The 15041-nt window shown below is 44.8% G+C and overlaps 1 protein-coding gene across 10 annotated transcripts in view; it reads right to left on the reverse strand.

Moving 5' to 3' along the window:
* The window catches only part of ZNF827 (zinc finger protein 827), a 192247-nt gene that overhangs the window by 14043 nt on the left and 163163 nt on the right, over nt 1-15041 (reverse strand). For all 10 annotated transcript variants that reach the window (XM_081544236.1, XM_081544243.1, XM_081544237.1 and 7 more), the window contains exons 9-11: nt 7134-7271; nt 3239-3410; nt 2226-2392 (exon numbers count right to left, since the gene is read on the reverse strand). In XM_081544236.1, the coding sequence (XP_081400362.1) occupies nt 2226-2392; nt 3239-3410; nt 7134-7271 (477 nt within the window). The remainder of the gene's footprint in view (nt 1-2225; nt 2393-3238; nt 3411-7133; nt 7272-15041) is intronic.

Genomic DNA, 15041 nt, shown 5'->3' on the forward strand with positions numbered 1-15041 from the left:
TAGGTAAGAAGAAAGCACTCCAGATCTCCCAGGGTACTGTCACACAACATGCCCATTTTTATGACAGGTAAATCAAATGAGCAGGATTCTCTGGTGACTTGGTGGTGGAGGATCTGCCTGCGTGCATCTTCTTGATACAGGGATCGAACTCGAGTCTCCTGCGTTGGCAGGTGGATTTTTTTTTTTACCACTGAGCCACCAGGGAAGCCCCATTAGAGAATATACATACTGTTTTATATCATAACTTTGCAATCACACAGCTTGTTGATTACAGACATAGACTGACATATTTGGGGGCACATTCAAACACCTCAAAGCAGCAGCTAGATCCAGGAAACCCTCATTGTGAGACCATTAGCTTATAACTAGGGGTCAGCAAACTATAACCCTTGGGCCAAATTTAACTTTGTGTTTTTGTAAATCAACTTTTAGTGGAACACTGTCCTGTCCACTCTTTTACATATTATCTGTGGCTACTTTCCATCCAATGGCAGGACTGAACAGTACTGACAGCAACTGTATGGCCTGAAAGCCTGAGATACTTACTATCTGGCCCTTAAGAAATATGCTGCTTAGTACCCCTAGCTTATAAAATAGCATAGAACCTTATTCCCCAATGGCAGCAGCACTAAAGGCTTCTACTGTGTTAAAGGAGAAACTTCTTTAATGCATTTCACTCTGGGCTCTCTGTACTAATAAACAGGAATCTTCCCCACTGTCTCAGAGGGAACAAGATCTTGCCGTGTTCCCTGTGGCAATGAGGTGAGTGAGTCTGCAGCGGTTACTCGGGAAAGTGAAGTTTCCAGTGATGACAATTAGGTGACGCCAAGTCCAACATTTCTCCAGGCATTAGTTTCTATGGTTTCCTTGGGGTGGTGTGGAGAGGGCTGTGGATCGGGGCTGGAGAAAGAAGGTTCTCGGCTGAGTTGAGGAGCACTTTGGGGTGGAGAGGGTTAGAAGAAAGGAAAGTATAACAGAAAAGAGAGAAAAAAACAGTCTGAAAGCCAGTGGAAATGGAAGTGAGGCTGGCCTCTCCCTTCACTGGCCACTCCAGAAATGCTGAATTTAATTTGTCTTGGATGTGGGTTTCCCAGCTCACCTGCTGCCCACTGTGCTAACGTAGTTACAGTCAGAAAACTAACTGTAAAGACGCACCTCCTTGCTCAGCATAACGGCTCTCTGCAGACCTCGAGTCATAGCTGCTCAACTTACTGACAAAAGCAAGCTTTTATTGCTATTGGCACCACGGAGCCAAGGCGGCCAGCAAAGCACACAGAGATGATTCTCGTCCATGCACACTGTCAGCATAACTGTCAGGGAAATTCCCCTTCCCAAATCCTTCAAGGGCCCAGGATGCAAGAGGCAGATCCACTGCCTGGGGCTGGCAGTCAGCAACCTCTCCTAGTGACTTGTAAGCAAAATGCAGGGGGAGCTCCTCTTCATTGTCACTTAATGACTGCATGCTGGTGTCATTCGTAACCATCACTTGGGAGAGGATGAGTGCATGGTGAAGTCAAATGTTAACATTCTCAAATGGATGGAGTTAACCAGCATGGCCTTAAAGGAAAGGAAAGCGCTGGCAAAATCTTGGCTGCAGCCTTGAGTGTTTTCAGGAGAAGCTGGTTTTCTTTGCGCTTGAACAGAGCTGCCATTCATCGCTCTGGACGGGGGCGGGGGGCAGGGCTGCAGTTTCAGGGAAGAGGAGGGGAGCCCGCAGAGCTAGGTGCGCTGGGCTGACCCCAGAAAACAGAGAGGGGCAGCCCTCTGCCCAGGGTTGCCAGGGGCCATCAGAACAGCGTGGACACAGAGAGTGGGCTCCAGCAGCAAAGTGTTCAGGGCTGGTTGTAGACCTTGAAGAGAACACCTGATCTCTGTTAAGCCTCAGTTTCTCACCTGTGTGGTACACCCACAATAACACGGACGGCAGAGGGTGGTTATAAGAGATCTAGGGTGCAAAGGCACAAGCCTAGGGCGTCGTAAAAGCTCCATGACTGTTACCTATGATGGTGACAACTGGGATGAGGAACAAGCAGGGCCTCTCAACTGCATCTGAGCCTGTGAATATGTCCGATTGGCAGGGCATAAGCCGGGCCAGGCAATGGCCTTGTGGCTACAGGGCAGCATCTTCTTGGAAGGAAATGTCATGGCGACGAGGGTGCCCCTGTCAGGCAGGGCGGCGAGGGCTGGAGGAGAGAAGGGAGGGAAGGGCCGACAGGGAGGGTCACCTGTGTGCTTGGTGCCGATGTGTGCCTTTATCTCCGCCTCCTCCATGGTGACGAAGTCGCAGGCTGTGCAGCAGATAGAGAACATCCACTGCTCCTTGTCCACGTGGAGCGACATGTGGCTGACAAACTGGACGTTGAGCTCTGTCTCAAATCCACACACGTGACAGCTGTACCGAAAGAGAGATGTGTGAGCTTCTAAATGGAGGCTACGCGGGAGCATGCGGTCCCCTCCCAAATCCCGACCTTGACATGCTTTGGTCCCACCAAAGGGCTAGGCATTAGGAAACTCTTCTGCTTTCTGGGACGGCTGTGAAGTGGTCACCGTGCCAGATGGATTAAATGCCCGCATAATGTAACAATCCCATTCATGCTATAATGATACTAAATAATCATACAGTTAATTCAAAACTACAGATTCCAGATGCTCTACATCATCTAACTGATTCCTTCGGGCAAAGGGATGCAGGACAGCCTGGCCAAGATATTAGCGGAGCTGGTGTGCCGACAAACTCACAAGCCTGAAAACTCGGGCTGTAAATAGCAACCACACCAAATACTGATTCACGGTTGAATATGGAAGAGAAACAGGCATCTCCAGGTATATAACACTGTGAAGGGAAAGGATGAAATACTTCCAGGGCTATTTCCTCACGGTTCTCAGACTCATTTTTCCTTAGGATAATTCTCAGGAAGCAGTGAGTGGCTCAGTGATAAAGGCAGGAGCTTCCTGGCTGTAGGGACCTCACAGCTAATAACCCCCAAGCCTTCCTCTCTCTGGACTCCACCCCATAGTGCCACCTCCATGACCATTTCCCTTTTAATGAACTCTCCCCGGCCACCCAAGCCAGGAGAGGAGACAGCGCAACACAGGGTTCAAGTGAAGTCAGTATTAAAAGGAAGCTCAGCCCTGAGGCTGAGATGAGACACTTGGTCACGTGTGCCCTAGCAGATGTGCAGGGAGTGTTGGAGAAAGTCTGGGCAGCCCAGACCAGCGGGTTCCACTGGCGGCCCACCTGTAATAGTAAGGGTGCTTCTTCCCATCACTGCCTTCGGAGGTGACGGCACTGACGATGTCCTCGGTGTCCGTGCTTACCAGCTTCACCGAGTGGACGGTCAGGTGCTGGTTCAGGTTTGCGCGGCATTTAGCAGCATAGGGGCACAAGTGGCATTTGTATTTTCTTTCCTCTGGGGGAGAAGGGACAGGAGAAAACCCAAACCATGCTCAGAAATGAAAGCCCAACACCTTGCAAAAGACCCCTTAGAAGTATCAAGGACAGGAGAGAGCAAATCTCATTTCCAGTGGGGACAAAGCAAACCCTCTGGAATTGTGAATGTCTAAAGAGTCTTCCGTGATGGATCAAGTGGTAAAGAATCCGCCTGCCATTGCAGGAGACACAGGAGACGCGAGTTAGATCCCTGGGTTGGGAAAAATCCCCTGGAAGAGGGCATGGCAACACTCCAGTTTTCTTGCTTGGGAAAGCCCAAGGGCAGAGGAGTCTAGTGGGCTACAGTCCATGGAGTCGCAAAGAGATGAACACAGCTGAGCACACGTGCACATAAAGTCTTCACCTGGTGGCTCCTACATTTATACTTTCAAAGATAAAAGGAAATTCCAGGGCAACGGGACCATCTGCTTTTTTTCTGGATACCCATAGGCCCCTCTTCCTGATAACGAGAGCCCCATACAGGCTACGAGAATCCTGTGTGTGTCCAAGCCCCCAGGTGTGGAGGTCCAGGATGGGTGCTGAGCTGAGGAAGGGGATGTGAGTCAGCCTGCCCAGGGCTGGTGTGTAAGACACACACCATCATTTTCCCTAAGCTCCAGGCCTGGGTCAGTCAAGAAATAAACACCAAGAAAATTAAAGGGAAAAAAAAAAAAAAGAATCAGATGAAATAATTGAATTGGAAATTTTCATGGTACATACATAAAAAACTTTAATTATATTTCTTAGTAAAATCCCTTTCATAAAACTGACAATGTTTTAGGGCCATTTTCAGAGTGGCATTCTGAATTCATTTGACTAATCAAGTAAATTAAAGTAAAAGGAGCCGGCTTTGCTTTTATGTACAGCTGAAGAATAAGAGATGGCGCCAGAGGAAGGAAAGGACATCTTCCTTTTCTGTCCTTAGTTCTGACTTTGTAATACTGGGCTTGCCTTAAAGAAAATACCTGTCTGTCTTATCTACATCACAGGGTAGAGTGCAAAAAAAAGTTTTTCTGCCACAAAATTTAAGGCATCATTATTATTATAGGTGGTCCCCAACATCTGAGGGGCTGGTGGCCAGGGCTCAGGCAGGGCTGGGGAAGAGCCCTACAGTGTAGAGATGGTAGTCTTTTCTTTAGAATTGTTGCATTTCTATTAATAAGTGAGGTTGTTAAGCTTTGATATTAAGATTGTTAAGCTTTGGTATTAAGGTTACAATTTCTCCGTAAAGTGAACCATTGAGCTTTCTTTCTCTTTTTCCTTTTTTTGGCCGTGCCCCTGTGGAATGTGGGATCTTAGTTCCCCAACCAGGGATCAAACCCTCACCCCCTGCAGTGGGAGCATGGAGTCTTAACCACTGGACCACCAGGAAAGTCGTTATCTTTTTCTATCATTTGGAGTAGTTTAACAATATCAGAATTTTCTAGTCTTGACAGGTTAAAAAAGAACCTAGCTGGAAAAGTTTCTGGACCTGATACTTCATATTGGCTCCTCATCTTTCCAAATTCCCCTTTGGCAACCAGTTTATTTGAGAAGGGCATGGCAACCCACTCCAGTATTCTTGCCTGGAGAATCCCATGGACAGAGGAGCCTGGTGGACTACAGTCCACGTTTCTCCCCACCAGCTTCGGTCAATTTTGGAAATTTTGCTTAAATTATCTATGTCATTTAAAGTTTTCAGCTTTTTTTTTTTGCCACTGAGTTTTACTTTATAAAGTTTTTACTTTATTTTACTTTATTTTCCAGTAATTCTTTAATAACACCTGTATTAGAAATCAGGCTTCCCAACATAAATGTCCATTAATAGATGAATGGATAAGGAAGATGTGGTAGCTACATCAATGAAATATTGCGTGTATGCATGCTAAGTCACTTCAGTTGTGTCCGACTCTTTGCGACCCCATGGACTGTAGCCCATCAGGCTCCTCTGTCCATGGAATTCTCCAGGCAAGAATACTGGCATGGGTTGCCATGCCTTCCTCCAGGGGATCTTCTTGACCCAGGGATTGAAACTGTGTCTCCGGCACTGCAGGCAGATTCTTTACCACTGAGCCACCAAGGAACCCCTAAAGAAATATTACTCAGCCATAAAAATAAATGAAATTTTGCTATTTGCAGCAACATGGATGGACTTGGAGGGTATTATGTTAAGTGAAATAAGCCAGACAAAGACAAATATTGTATAGTATCAATTATATGTGGAATCTAAAAAATAAAGCAAACTAGTAATTAACAAAAAAAGAAGCAGACTCACAGATAAAGAGAACAAACTAGTGGTTACTACTGGAGGGGAGGGGAAATTAGGGGCGGGGAAGCAGGAGGTACAAACTACTGGTGTGAGATAGACTCAAAGATGCATTGTACCACATGGGGAATATTTTGTAATAACTGTAAATGTATAAGAGAAGAAATAGGCTTCCTTTTTCATTACTAATTTTGAATACTTTCGCCTCCTTTGTTTTTCTTAAACAGACTTAAAGGGCTTTATCCATTTATGATCTTCTTCCTAGAATTTGTTTTTTTACTAATTCTTTATGATGAGCGCTAAGTTACTTTATTTTTGTTTTTCTTCCCTTCTAATTAAAACATTTAAGTCCATAAATGTTCCTCAGACCAGAGCTGCAGCTGTTTGTTCCAGGTTTAGGTATGAATGTTCTCCTTTCATTCCTCCTGGATGTCTGGAATTTGTGATTTTCTTCATTTCCTTTGATCTGATTAGGTAGGACATTTTATGGACCCTTGGTTATTTTAAATTTCATTGAAGTATATTCAGAGCATGTGGCATACAGAAGTTCTACTTTTCTGAACAAGTGAAAGTTTTCTTTGTGGCTAAGTATATGACTAAATTTGGTCTTTACTGGTTTAATATGTAAGATTCAAAATATTAAAAAACAGATATAAAGAGAAGATTAATCTTATTATACTAACACTGTCTTGCTTTCTTTTTTGTTTTGTGTGATATATAAAACTTTTATTTTATCATTTTCTGTTTCCTTTAAATAAGACACATTTGAATTTTTCAACACAGCTGATCTTCAGTGTAAACATTCAAACACTTCATTTTCTTATTTCCATCTTGCTTTTTGTTTAATATTGATTTTACCTCACTTCTTTCTGTCCTAGCTTATTACTGTTGCATTGATTAAGTTACTATTTATTGGGGTTTCCACTTCCCAACACTCAGAATCAACCATAAGTCTCTTATTTTACATAAATAAAGACAGACACTATTTCTCCACCAAGGTGCTCTTTCCCCTTCCTCCCACCTTCCACAATGAAATGAATCCAATAAGACCGAGTGCAGGCACCCATCCCCTATGCCTTCAAGATGAGAGCCATAAACTCCTTAGAGTTGAGAAATTTCACCTGAACACACCTAAATGTGAATCTTTTCTCATCAATCCTCCTTGAATGCAACAGATCCTTGCAGTACAAATAAAAAACTCTTTCCCGAACCTTATTTGAACGTACCGGGTAAAATGTCTTGAAAAGGTCAGGATAAAAACATTTATACCACTTCCTGGTTTAATTAAAAAAAAATTTTTTTTTTGTCCATACCAAGTGGCATGTGGGACCCTCAGTTCCCTGACCAGGGATCGAACCTACACCCCCAGGATTGGAAGCACAGAGTCTTAACCACTGGACTGCCAGGTTCTTGATCATGAAGAAGCTAGTGGTCCAGAGGGGAAAGGCCCCGACTCACCTGTGTGCAGAGACAGGTGTCGGGACAACGTCTGCTGTCGGCCAAATACTTTTCCACACACATCACAGGGAAAGAGCTGGTCGTTGAATTTCCAGGAGGGCAACCCGTTTCCTGCCTCGAGGACTATCTTTTCTGTTTCTGGGCCAAAAGAACAAAGCAGTGTGAGGAATAAACAAAGCAATGGAAACACGTTTCAGCTTGGTCAACATTCAACCTAATGTTCAACATTCAACACTCAACTTAAGCCAAGGCTTCCTTCTAAAGAAGGTGGCTAGTAAACTACAAGCCACCTCTGGTCTTCACGCTCATCTCCTGTCTCTAAGAAGGCCATTCTTGAAAACTGTGGTGGCAAATGGATCCCAATTTTAGTCAAGCCTCCCCTGGTTTCTCGCCTTCCTCACTAAAGATCTGTGGACCCAACCCTTTAGCAGGTTGACAGCATGGCTTAGCACTCTGTTCCAGATACAGTAGGCACTCTATGAAAGGTGCTGAATGAGTGAACGGTTGAGTTGCATGGTAAAATTCCAGAAATGCAGACTTTTGCCTGTGCGCATGTGCTAAGTCACTTCAGTCATGTCTAAATCTTTGCAACTCCACAGACTGTAGCCCGCCAGCCTCCTCTGTCCATAGGATTCTCCAGGCAAGAATATTGGAGTGGGTTGCCATTTCCTCCCGCAGGGGATCTTCCCCACCCAGAGACTGAATCTGCGTCTTCCGCGTTGGCAGATGAGTTCTTTACCACTAGCCTGGTGGGTTGCCGTCTATGGGGTCGCACAGAGTCGGACACGACTGAAGCGACTTAGCAGCAGCAGCAGCAGCAGCGCCATCTGGGAAGCCTGCAGACTCTTGCCACCAGACAGTAAATCAAGAATGCCAAAGCTCAGATTCTGATGTAAAAACAGATGGTTCAATCTCTTGAAGGATTACACTTTCATTGTCCTTTATGAACAAGACATTTTGCCCTATGTTCTGGGTTGTACAAAAATCCTTAGTGGGGAAACAGTAGTACACAGACTCAAGGATGACAACTGTGTACTGCTTGCTATGGTCTGAATGTGTGAGTCCCCGCAAATTCATACATTGAAACCCTAATGCTCAAAGTGGTGGTTTTTTAGAGGTGGGGTCCCTGGAAGGTGATTAGGTCATGAGGGTGCATTCTCATGAGTGGGATTAGTGTCCTTAAAAAAGAGGCCCCACAGGGTTCCCTGCCCCCTTTGCTGTATGAGGACTCAGCAGGACGTAGGCAGTCTGTGTCCTGGAAGAAGGCCCTTGCCTGACCACGCTGGCACCCTGCTCTGGGGCTTCCAGCCTTGAGGCCTGTGTGCAGTACATCTTTATTGTTCATAAGCTACCCAGTCTATGGTATTTTGTTACAGCAGTCTGAGTGGAGTCAGACTACTCCACATAAAACTCCCTCATGAAAGAGTATACAACCAGAATTTCCCCCAAAGTCTCATGATGCTTGGTAAAATGAGAGCCGCAAGTCATCTGTAAGTAATTCAGAGCCGTGAATGACCTGCGTGGACCTTAATACCTTCTTCTGACATTTTAAAAAGGTTTTATTTTCTTATTATCATCCATTGGGTTACCTTTAATTTTCTATCCTCTGGCCATGGGATGCTCCAGTCAAGAATACTGGAGTGGGTTTCCATTTCCTTATCCAGGAGATCTTCCTGACCCAGGGATCAAACCCACCTCTCCTGCTCTGCACGTGGATTCTTTACCAATGAGCCACCAGGGAAGCTCCATGTTGCTTCTCACTGAACTTAAGGATTACATAAACATTCCTTCAACAGTAACATAAGGAGAGAGGTGATAGAATACCAAAAAGAGGGAAGGGGACACTCTTGTGAGGACACTTGTCTGGGCCCACTACAGCTTTCAGCCTCACGCTGAAGAGCAAGACAATTTACTGAGTCAGTATCTTGTCCTTTATCTCAGTAAATTACTGTGAATGTTCCTACAGCACGGTGGTGCTTCATACAACCAGATACCACGTGGCCATAATTAAATGGTGGAAGGAACTTTCCATAAAATCAAGCAGACGAAAACATTCAGACCATCGGGCAGAGACAACATCAGAACAAAGAACCTGATTTCCGCTAGTTTGGTGAAAACTGCTTCCCAAATACAAAGACAGGCTTCCACCTGCATTTGGGTGAGTCAACGGGATCAATTTTCATTTGAATTCAGACTTGCCAGATAGTGTAATCTCAGGAAAGAAGAAGCAAATACGAATGTATGTTTGGAAGGGGCGGGGGACTGATGGCGAAACTGCAAAACTGTTTGCTGTGAGGCCCCTGCCAGTAATCCTAACACTGATAAGGCCCATGTATTGATTGATCCTTGTTTGTTAAATGTAGCTCTTTGGGCCTCAGAGACAAGATCGAGTCTTCTTATTAGAGAGGAATGTGTGACCACAAATCTCTGCAGGGGAAGAGGCGGAGCTGTGGAGGAAAGAAGGCGAAAAGGGAGCTACGGGACTCTGATATGTGAGGACAAGAACCACTCTCAGATGACTGTCCTTGAGTCCGAGCTGTGAGCATTTCTGCACACGGCATGAGAGGGCATTTCAGTAGCTCCTTTGAAGTGTGTAATCACAACAGGGCTTCAAAGGAGGATGATAATAATAATTATAAGGAGCGATGAAGAGGGTACAGGGTCTTCCAATACACTCCCAACAAGAATGAACTAATTGGGTCACAGACCGAACAAGCAGATGCAATTATAAAGAGAGAAGTCTCTTAGTAATGCTTTCAAGTATCAGTCACATGCTTGAGAAGTTGAAGCATCACGAAAAGTACAATTGCCTCCACTGGCCTAGAAAAAGGTTAGAACCATGAAGGCTGTGCTGTGGGGAAGCAGAAGGACTGCCTGCAGACACGGTGAGGCAGGGTCGGGGTGTTCAGCCCTGGTCAGTCCCACGCCCCGGCCTGGGCCCCAAGCCCTGTCCAGGGACCAGCTCCTCTCCCTCCTTGCTGTCTGCATTTGATTTGGCCACCCGTTGCCATTTCACACGCAGGAGCAAGGGGACCAGGCCATCGAAGCCTCATCCCAGAATGTGACCTTGAAATCAGATTGGGGTGAGGCTGGGTATGGAGATGCAGGGGCAAGAGGGGAATTACAACTCTGCCCAAACAAGTACTGAAATCAAAGACTTGCTCTTCTTTTCCCTGAGCTGAAATGGAGCCCAAAGGGTGCCACGTTCTTCCACGTTTCCTGGGGATCACGTTCTTCCACGTTTCCTGGGGATGTCACCCGCCTGTTGTGAGAGAAACCTCAGAATCTGTTTTGATTCCTCCCTCTCTCTCTCTCTGTCTTTTAACACATCCAGTCGGTCACCAAAAGCTGCCCGTCTGGTTCGAGAGCAATAGCTGAATGTGACGGACGCCCTGCAAGGCTACGCCTTAGGACCACTGCCTGCCTTCTGGAAGCAGGGCTGGTTCCAGCACCATGGAGGCCTGGCAGCTGGGACCACCAGCTCTCCAGGACACATTCTGGAAGAGATCCGAGCACTGCCTGCAGCTCTTGAGGATCAAAAGTTACCAAAAATACTGTAAACTATTTAAATTGCAAACCCTAAAGATAAATGTTTATAAAAATGGATGTGGAGGCCTATACTAATTTCTTTGCATTAGTAATACAGACTGTAGCCCTGTGTTAAGAAAACCATCGTGGGGACAAGTAGCAAGTGCCCCTAGGGAGTGCATGTTTCGGCTTGATTCACAGTCACAGGTACCGCGTGCTCCATCATCTCCTTCTCCGGAAACCAAATGAACTGGCCCGGCTACTGCTTAACTGAGTCATCATCGCTCACCAGGAACACTGCCAAAGCCTCCTAAACACACCCGCGGGTACCATTCCACCAGCCCCTCCTGGAGGTTCCCGGATGACCTTTCTAAGGCACAAGTCAGGTCACGTCTCGTCCTGTGTTCCCAGTGGCTCCCCCAGGCCAAAATCCTCCTGCACAGAGCTCCTAAGATCGTCCACACACTGACTCCAACCATTTCCCCGCTTCGCCTCCCAAAGGCTCAGCGGAGTGGGCCACTCGCCTTTTGGAAACAAGCTAGTCCCTCTGGAGCCTTCAATGCTTTTCAGTCAACTATGCCTCCACCGGAAGCGACTCCCCCTCCCTCTGGCACCTCTTCCGCATACAGACTCCAGCTCATTTTCAAGCCCTGTCTCAGACTGTATGTATCTCCTTGGTCAAGCCTTTCCCAGTCCCCCAGCTAATGTGTCATTTTCCCTTCTCTGTCCCAAAGCACTTTTCTTGAATACACTATTGCACCACCCCGTCTCTTATTATATTATACATATCTTTTTAATATAGAGCACCCAGTGAGTTCGACATGTGACAGTACTCAGTAATTCTGTTCTCTGGCTTCTCCTCCCTATTAGAAGGTGAGTCATTGAGGGCGAGGGGTTCTGGAGGATTTATTTATGCATCCTGGGCATGAGCACAGACTTGATACATAGCAGGGGGGTAGGAGAGAGTTGTTGAAGAAGTGAATGACTGAATGAAAGGACCCAAGTTCGGCAGGGAATAAACATTATTCTTATTTTATACTGTGAAAGACTGAGGCTTGGAAACAGCATTAGTTAAAGCTAATGGCCAATTCAGGGTGAAAAAATAAGGCTACTTGCTTTCTGAATGGTGTCTTAACTCAACCCAAGAACCATGATTTAATGATTTTTATTAGAAATGTTTGCAGTCTTGAGCCATATCCCCAGAGGGCCTCTATCCTTACTTCTTCCCAATAACAAGCCACAGGATTATTCCCTTCAAGACATGTTCTCTGGCAGACACTGTTTTTTGGTTGACCCAACAGTCATTCTCAACTTTCCTCTCCCTGTCTAATTCCCACTATAGAGGCAGCTTGGGTGGTCATGTGCTAAAGTTATGACCAACAAAAAGGCTTTTTGCTTTCCTGATAGAGAGAAAGATATACTTGGTATTGGCCCTCTTCTTTTTCTTTCCTTGAACACAGAGATGATGCCTGGGATTACGGCAGCCATTTTGGGCATATGAGGCCTGAGGCAAAAGCCAACCTGTTAAGTATGGAGAAAGGGAAAGATGAAAAATGTCTGGGTCCTGGATGGCATCTTCCAGTAGCTGAATAAATGACTGAAACCACCCACTCTGGACTTACTTTTTGGATAAGGAAAATAAACCACTATTTGTTTCAGCCACTGTTAGTTGGGTTTTCTTTTACTTATGATGCTCTTAACTGAAACTCCTCCTATGGTTACTCTTTAACTGAGGACTTTGGAAGTTAGGTCTGCCTTTGACAAGCTGTATTCCAAAATTCCTGGATCCCGTGAAGAACTCTCCATATTCGCTGTCAACAGCAGTAAGTGTACAGCCAGCTGAGCATATTTCCATCTTAGTTATCTTCTGTTCTCCTCAAAAAGAAAACTTTTTAAATTAAGAAATTTGCTTTTTTAAAACTTTTAATTGAAGCATATCACGTAACAGAAAAATTCACATAACACTAACTGCTTTGTAATCAGTGCAAAATTTGGAATACAGATATTATTTTTAAAAATTTGCTCTTACTTCCACATCCCTTAATATTTGTTTCATTATTTTAAGAAGCTGTGAATAATTTTCTTCATTTCCTTTATAGTAAAACACTTATTTAATGATTAAGCCTGGTGTGCTGCAGTCCATGGGGTTGCAAAGAGTTGGACATGGCTGAGCGACTGAACTGAACTGATACTTTTTAATACAGTGTCTCAGAGGATTCTGTCCCCTACAAAGCATTTTATTTCCCTTTATCCTCTTATACTCTGGTTCGTGAGATATCCATAAATTTTTCCCGTAAATTCCTGGCTACTCGGTACTATTTGAGTGGATGTCTTTCTTTCTACTTTTCCACCCATGATATTCACTTTGAATATCATTTGGATCTTTCCCTCTTCCTTAAATACATTTTTGTTTTAAGTGAAGTAATAACTAGGTATGCAGGAGTAAGCACTTTTATCTCTTATAGTATGGTTCAGAATATAGAAAGAGGGTATTTGGAGAGTCACCCCATCTTAGCAGTCCCAGTATAAGGCTCTTAGCTCCTTCCCTTTGTGGTGAACGCTCTTAGCTCCTTCCCTTTGTGGTGAACTGAGAACTCTCATTCATAATGATGAGGCTCAACAGCCAAGAGATAGGATGCCAGACTCGCCTCTTGTGATCTAGTGATCCGAGGGGACAGGTTTCATTTTACGTACAGGTCCATCAAGTATTTCTCCAAAAATTTCCATGCGATAAACCCATCTGGTACAGATTGGGAGGGCGCTTCATCAAACTCTATGTGACAGAACATTGGATCCAGTAGAGGACTCAGCTTTCTTTGAATCCAACTCCTTCATTTCCAGGAGGATGAAACGAAGCATAAAATTCCAGGGCCTCTTCCATCTCACTGCACCTCACAACATGCACAGGTTTGAATAACAGAATCAAGGTTTCCAGCATAACTAAGGCTCAGGGAGGAACCTTAAGGATCATTTTGTTCAATTCTCTCTTCTTACATATAAGGAAACCGAGGCCCAGAGGACTGAAGTAATTGCTCAGGTACCTGGCTAGTGACTCTGAGAGTGGAGTGACCAGACTGGGTCTCACTGAAGCTCCTCTAAGCCACATGAACTCACAGACAATGTTTACATCAAACAAGGGAGGGATTTTTCTTTCTCCTCCTGTGTTTTGGCTCAGAGTTTAAATTATTGGTTACAAGTGGACATATGTAATTTAGCAATAATTCACAGACACTAGGATTTATTTCCACCTCTCTCTCTCTTTTTTTTTAATTGGAATTTGGTTGCTTTACAGTGTTGTGTTAGTTTCGGCTGTACAGCAAAGTGAATCAGTCAGATGTATCCATATATCCCCTCTTTGGTGGGTTCTCTTCCCGTTTAGGTCACCACCGAGCATTGAGTAGATGTGCTAACCTGTGCTGCACGTAGATTCTCACTAGCTTTCTACTCTGTATGTGTATATGTCAATCCCTCTTCTTGAAGGTGTCAGCCTAGAATATTTCCAGCCACAGAGAAGTCAGAGACCAATATGTCATGAAGTAGAACAAAGAAAGAACAAGAGGAAGATCAAATGGGAAAACTCTGTGAACTACTTCCCTTTGGGCCTTTCATTGACATTTGGGGAACATTTTTGTTAAACAAACAAACAAAACCTCTCAAAGAAGAAGAGGGGCAAAGGAAGGGACTTTAGTTTGCTTTTCAGCTTTAGCATCGTTTAGCTCCCTGACTGGTGTATCACCAGGCTTTGTTACTGTGTTTGTGTCAAAGGATCCCTGTATCTCCTGACAAAATAATCCTCTCAAAGAACCATCTCTCAACCTGACTTTGGCAAGAGGCATGTGGAGAGAGAAGGATTTATTTGGTTAAAGTCATAAGCAAAAGATTGGCCAAAGTGTGACCTCAACGCATAAGTAACTGTCCAGATTGACTAAATCTGCATCAGCTGCTCAGTGTGGAAGAGGCTCTGGGTTTTCCATGATGACAGATGGTACTGTGATTCTTTCTTTCATCATCAAGCCTGGAGAGTTGTGAGGCATATCTCATATGAACGTCTGAAACCCTTGGCTGAGAGTCCATACTCTTCTATAGGTTAAAACCTATCCGGTCATTTCTAGGCAAGGCACGTGGTTTTTCTGGTAAGTCCTTTCCCTGCTGGTTCTGACCTTTGGTTTCATGGGCTTAAGACAAGCTGCTGCCTTCTGAGGGTTGCTTGTGAATTAAGGAGAGCCAGTCATGCTTTAGGACTCTTTGGGGGTCAATATCTTTGAAGGGCTACAGTTCATAGGGTCACAAAGAGTTGGACACGTCTGAAGCGACTCGCACCGCACACACAGGCAATCTTTGCTATAGTGTTTGCAGTTCTGTCCTTTACAGATTTCTTGT

The sequence above is a fragment of the Giraffa tippelskirchi genome, chromosome 11 (genome assembly GCF_054371585.1).
Source record: "Giraffa tippelskirchi isolate mGirTip1 chromosome 11, T2T-mGirTip1v1.2.pri, whole genome shotgun sequence".
Classification (NCBI taxonomy): domain Eukaryota; kingdom Metazoa; phylum Chordata; class Mammalia; order Artiodactyla; family Giraffidae; genus Giraffa; species Giraffa tippelskirchi.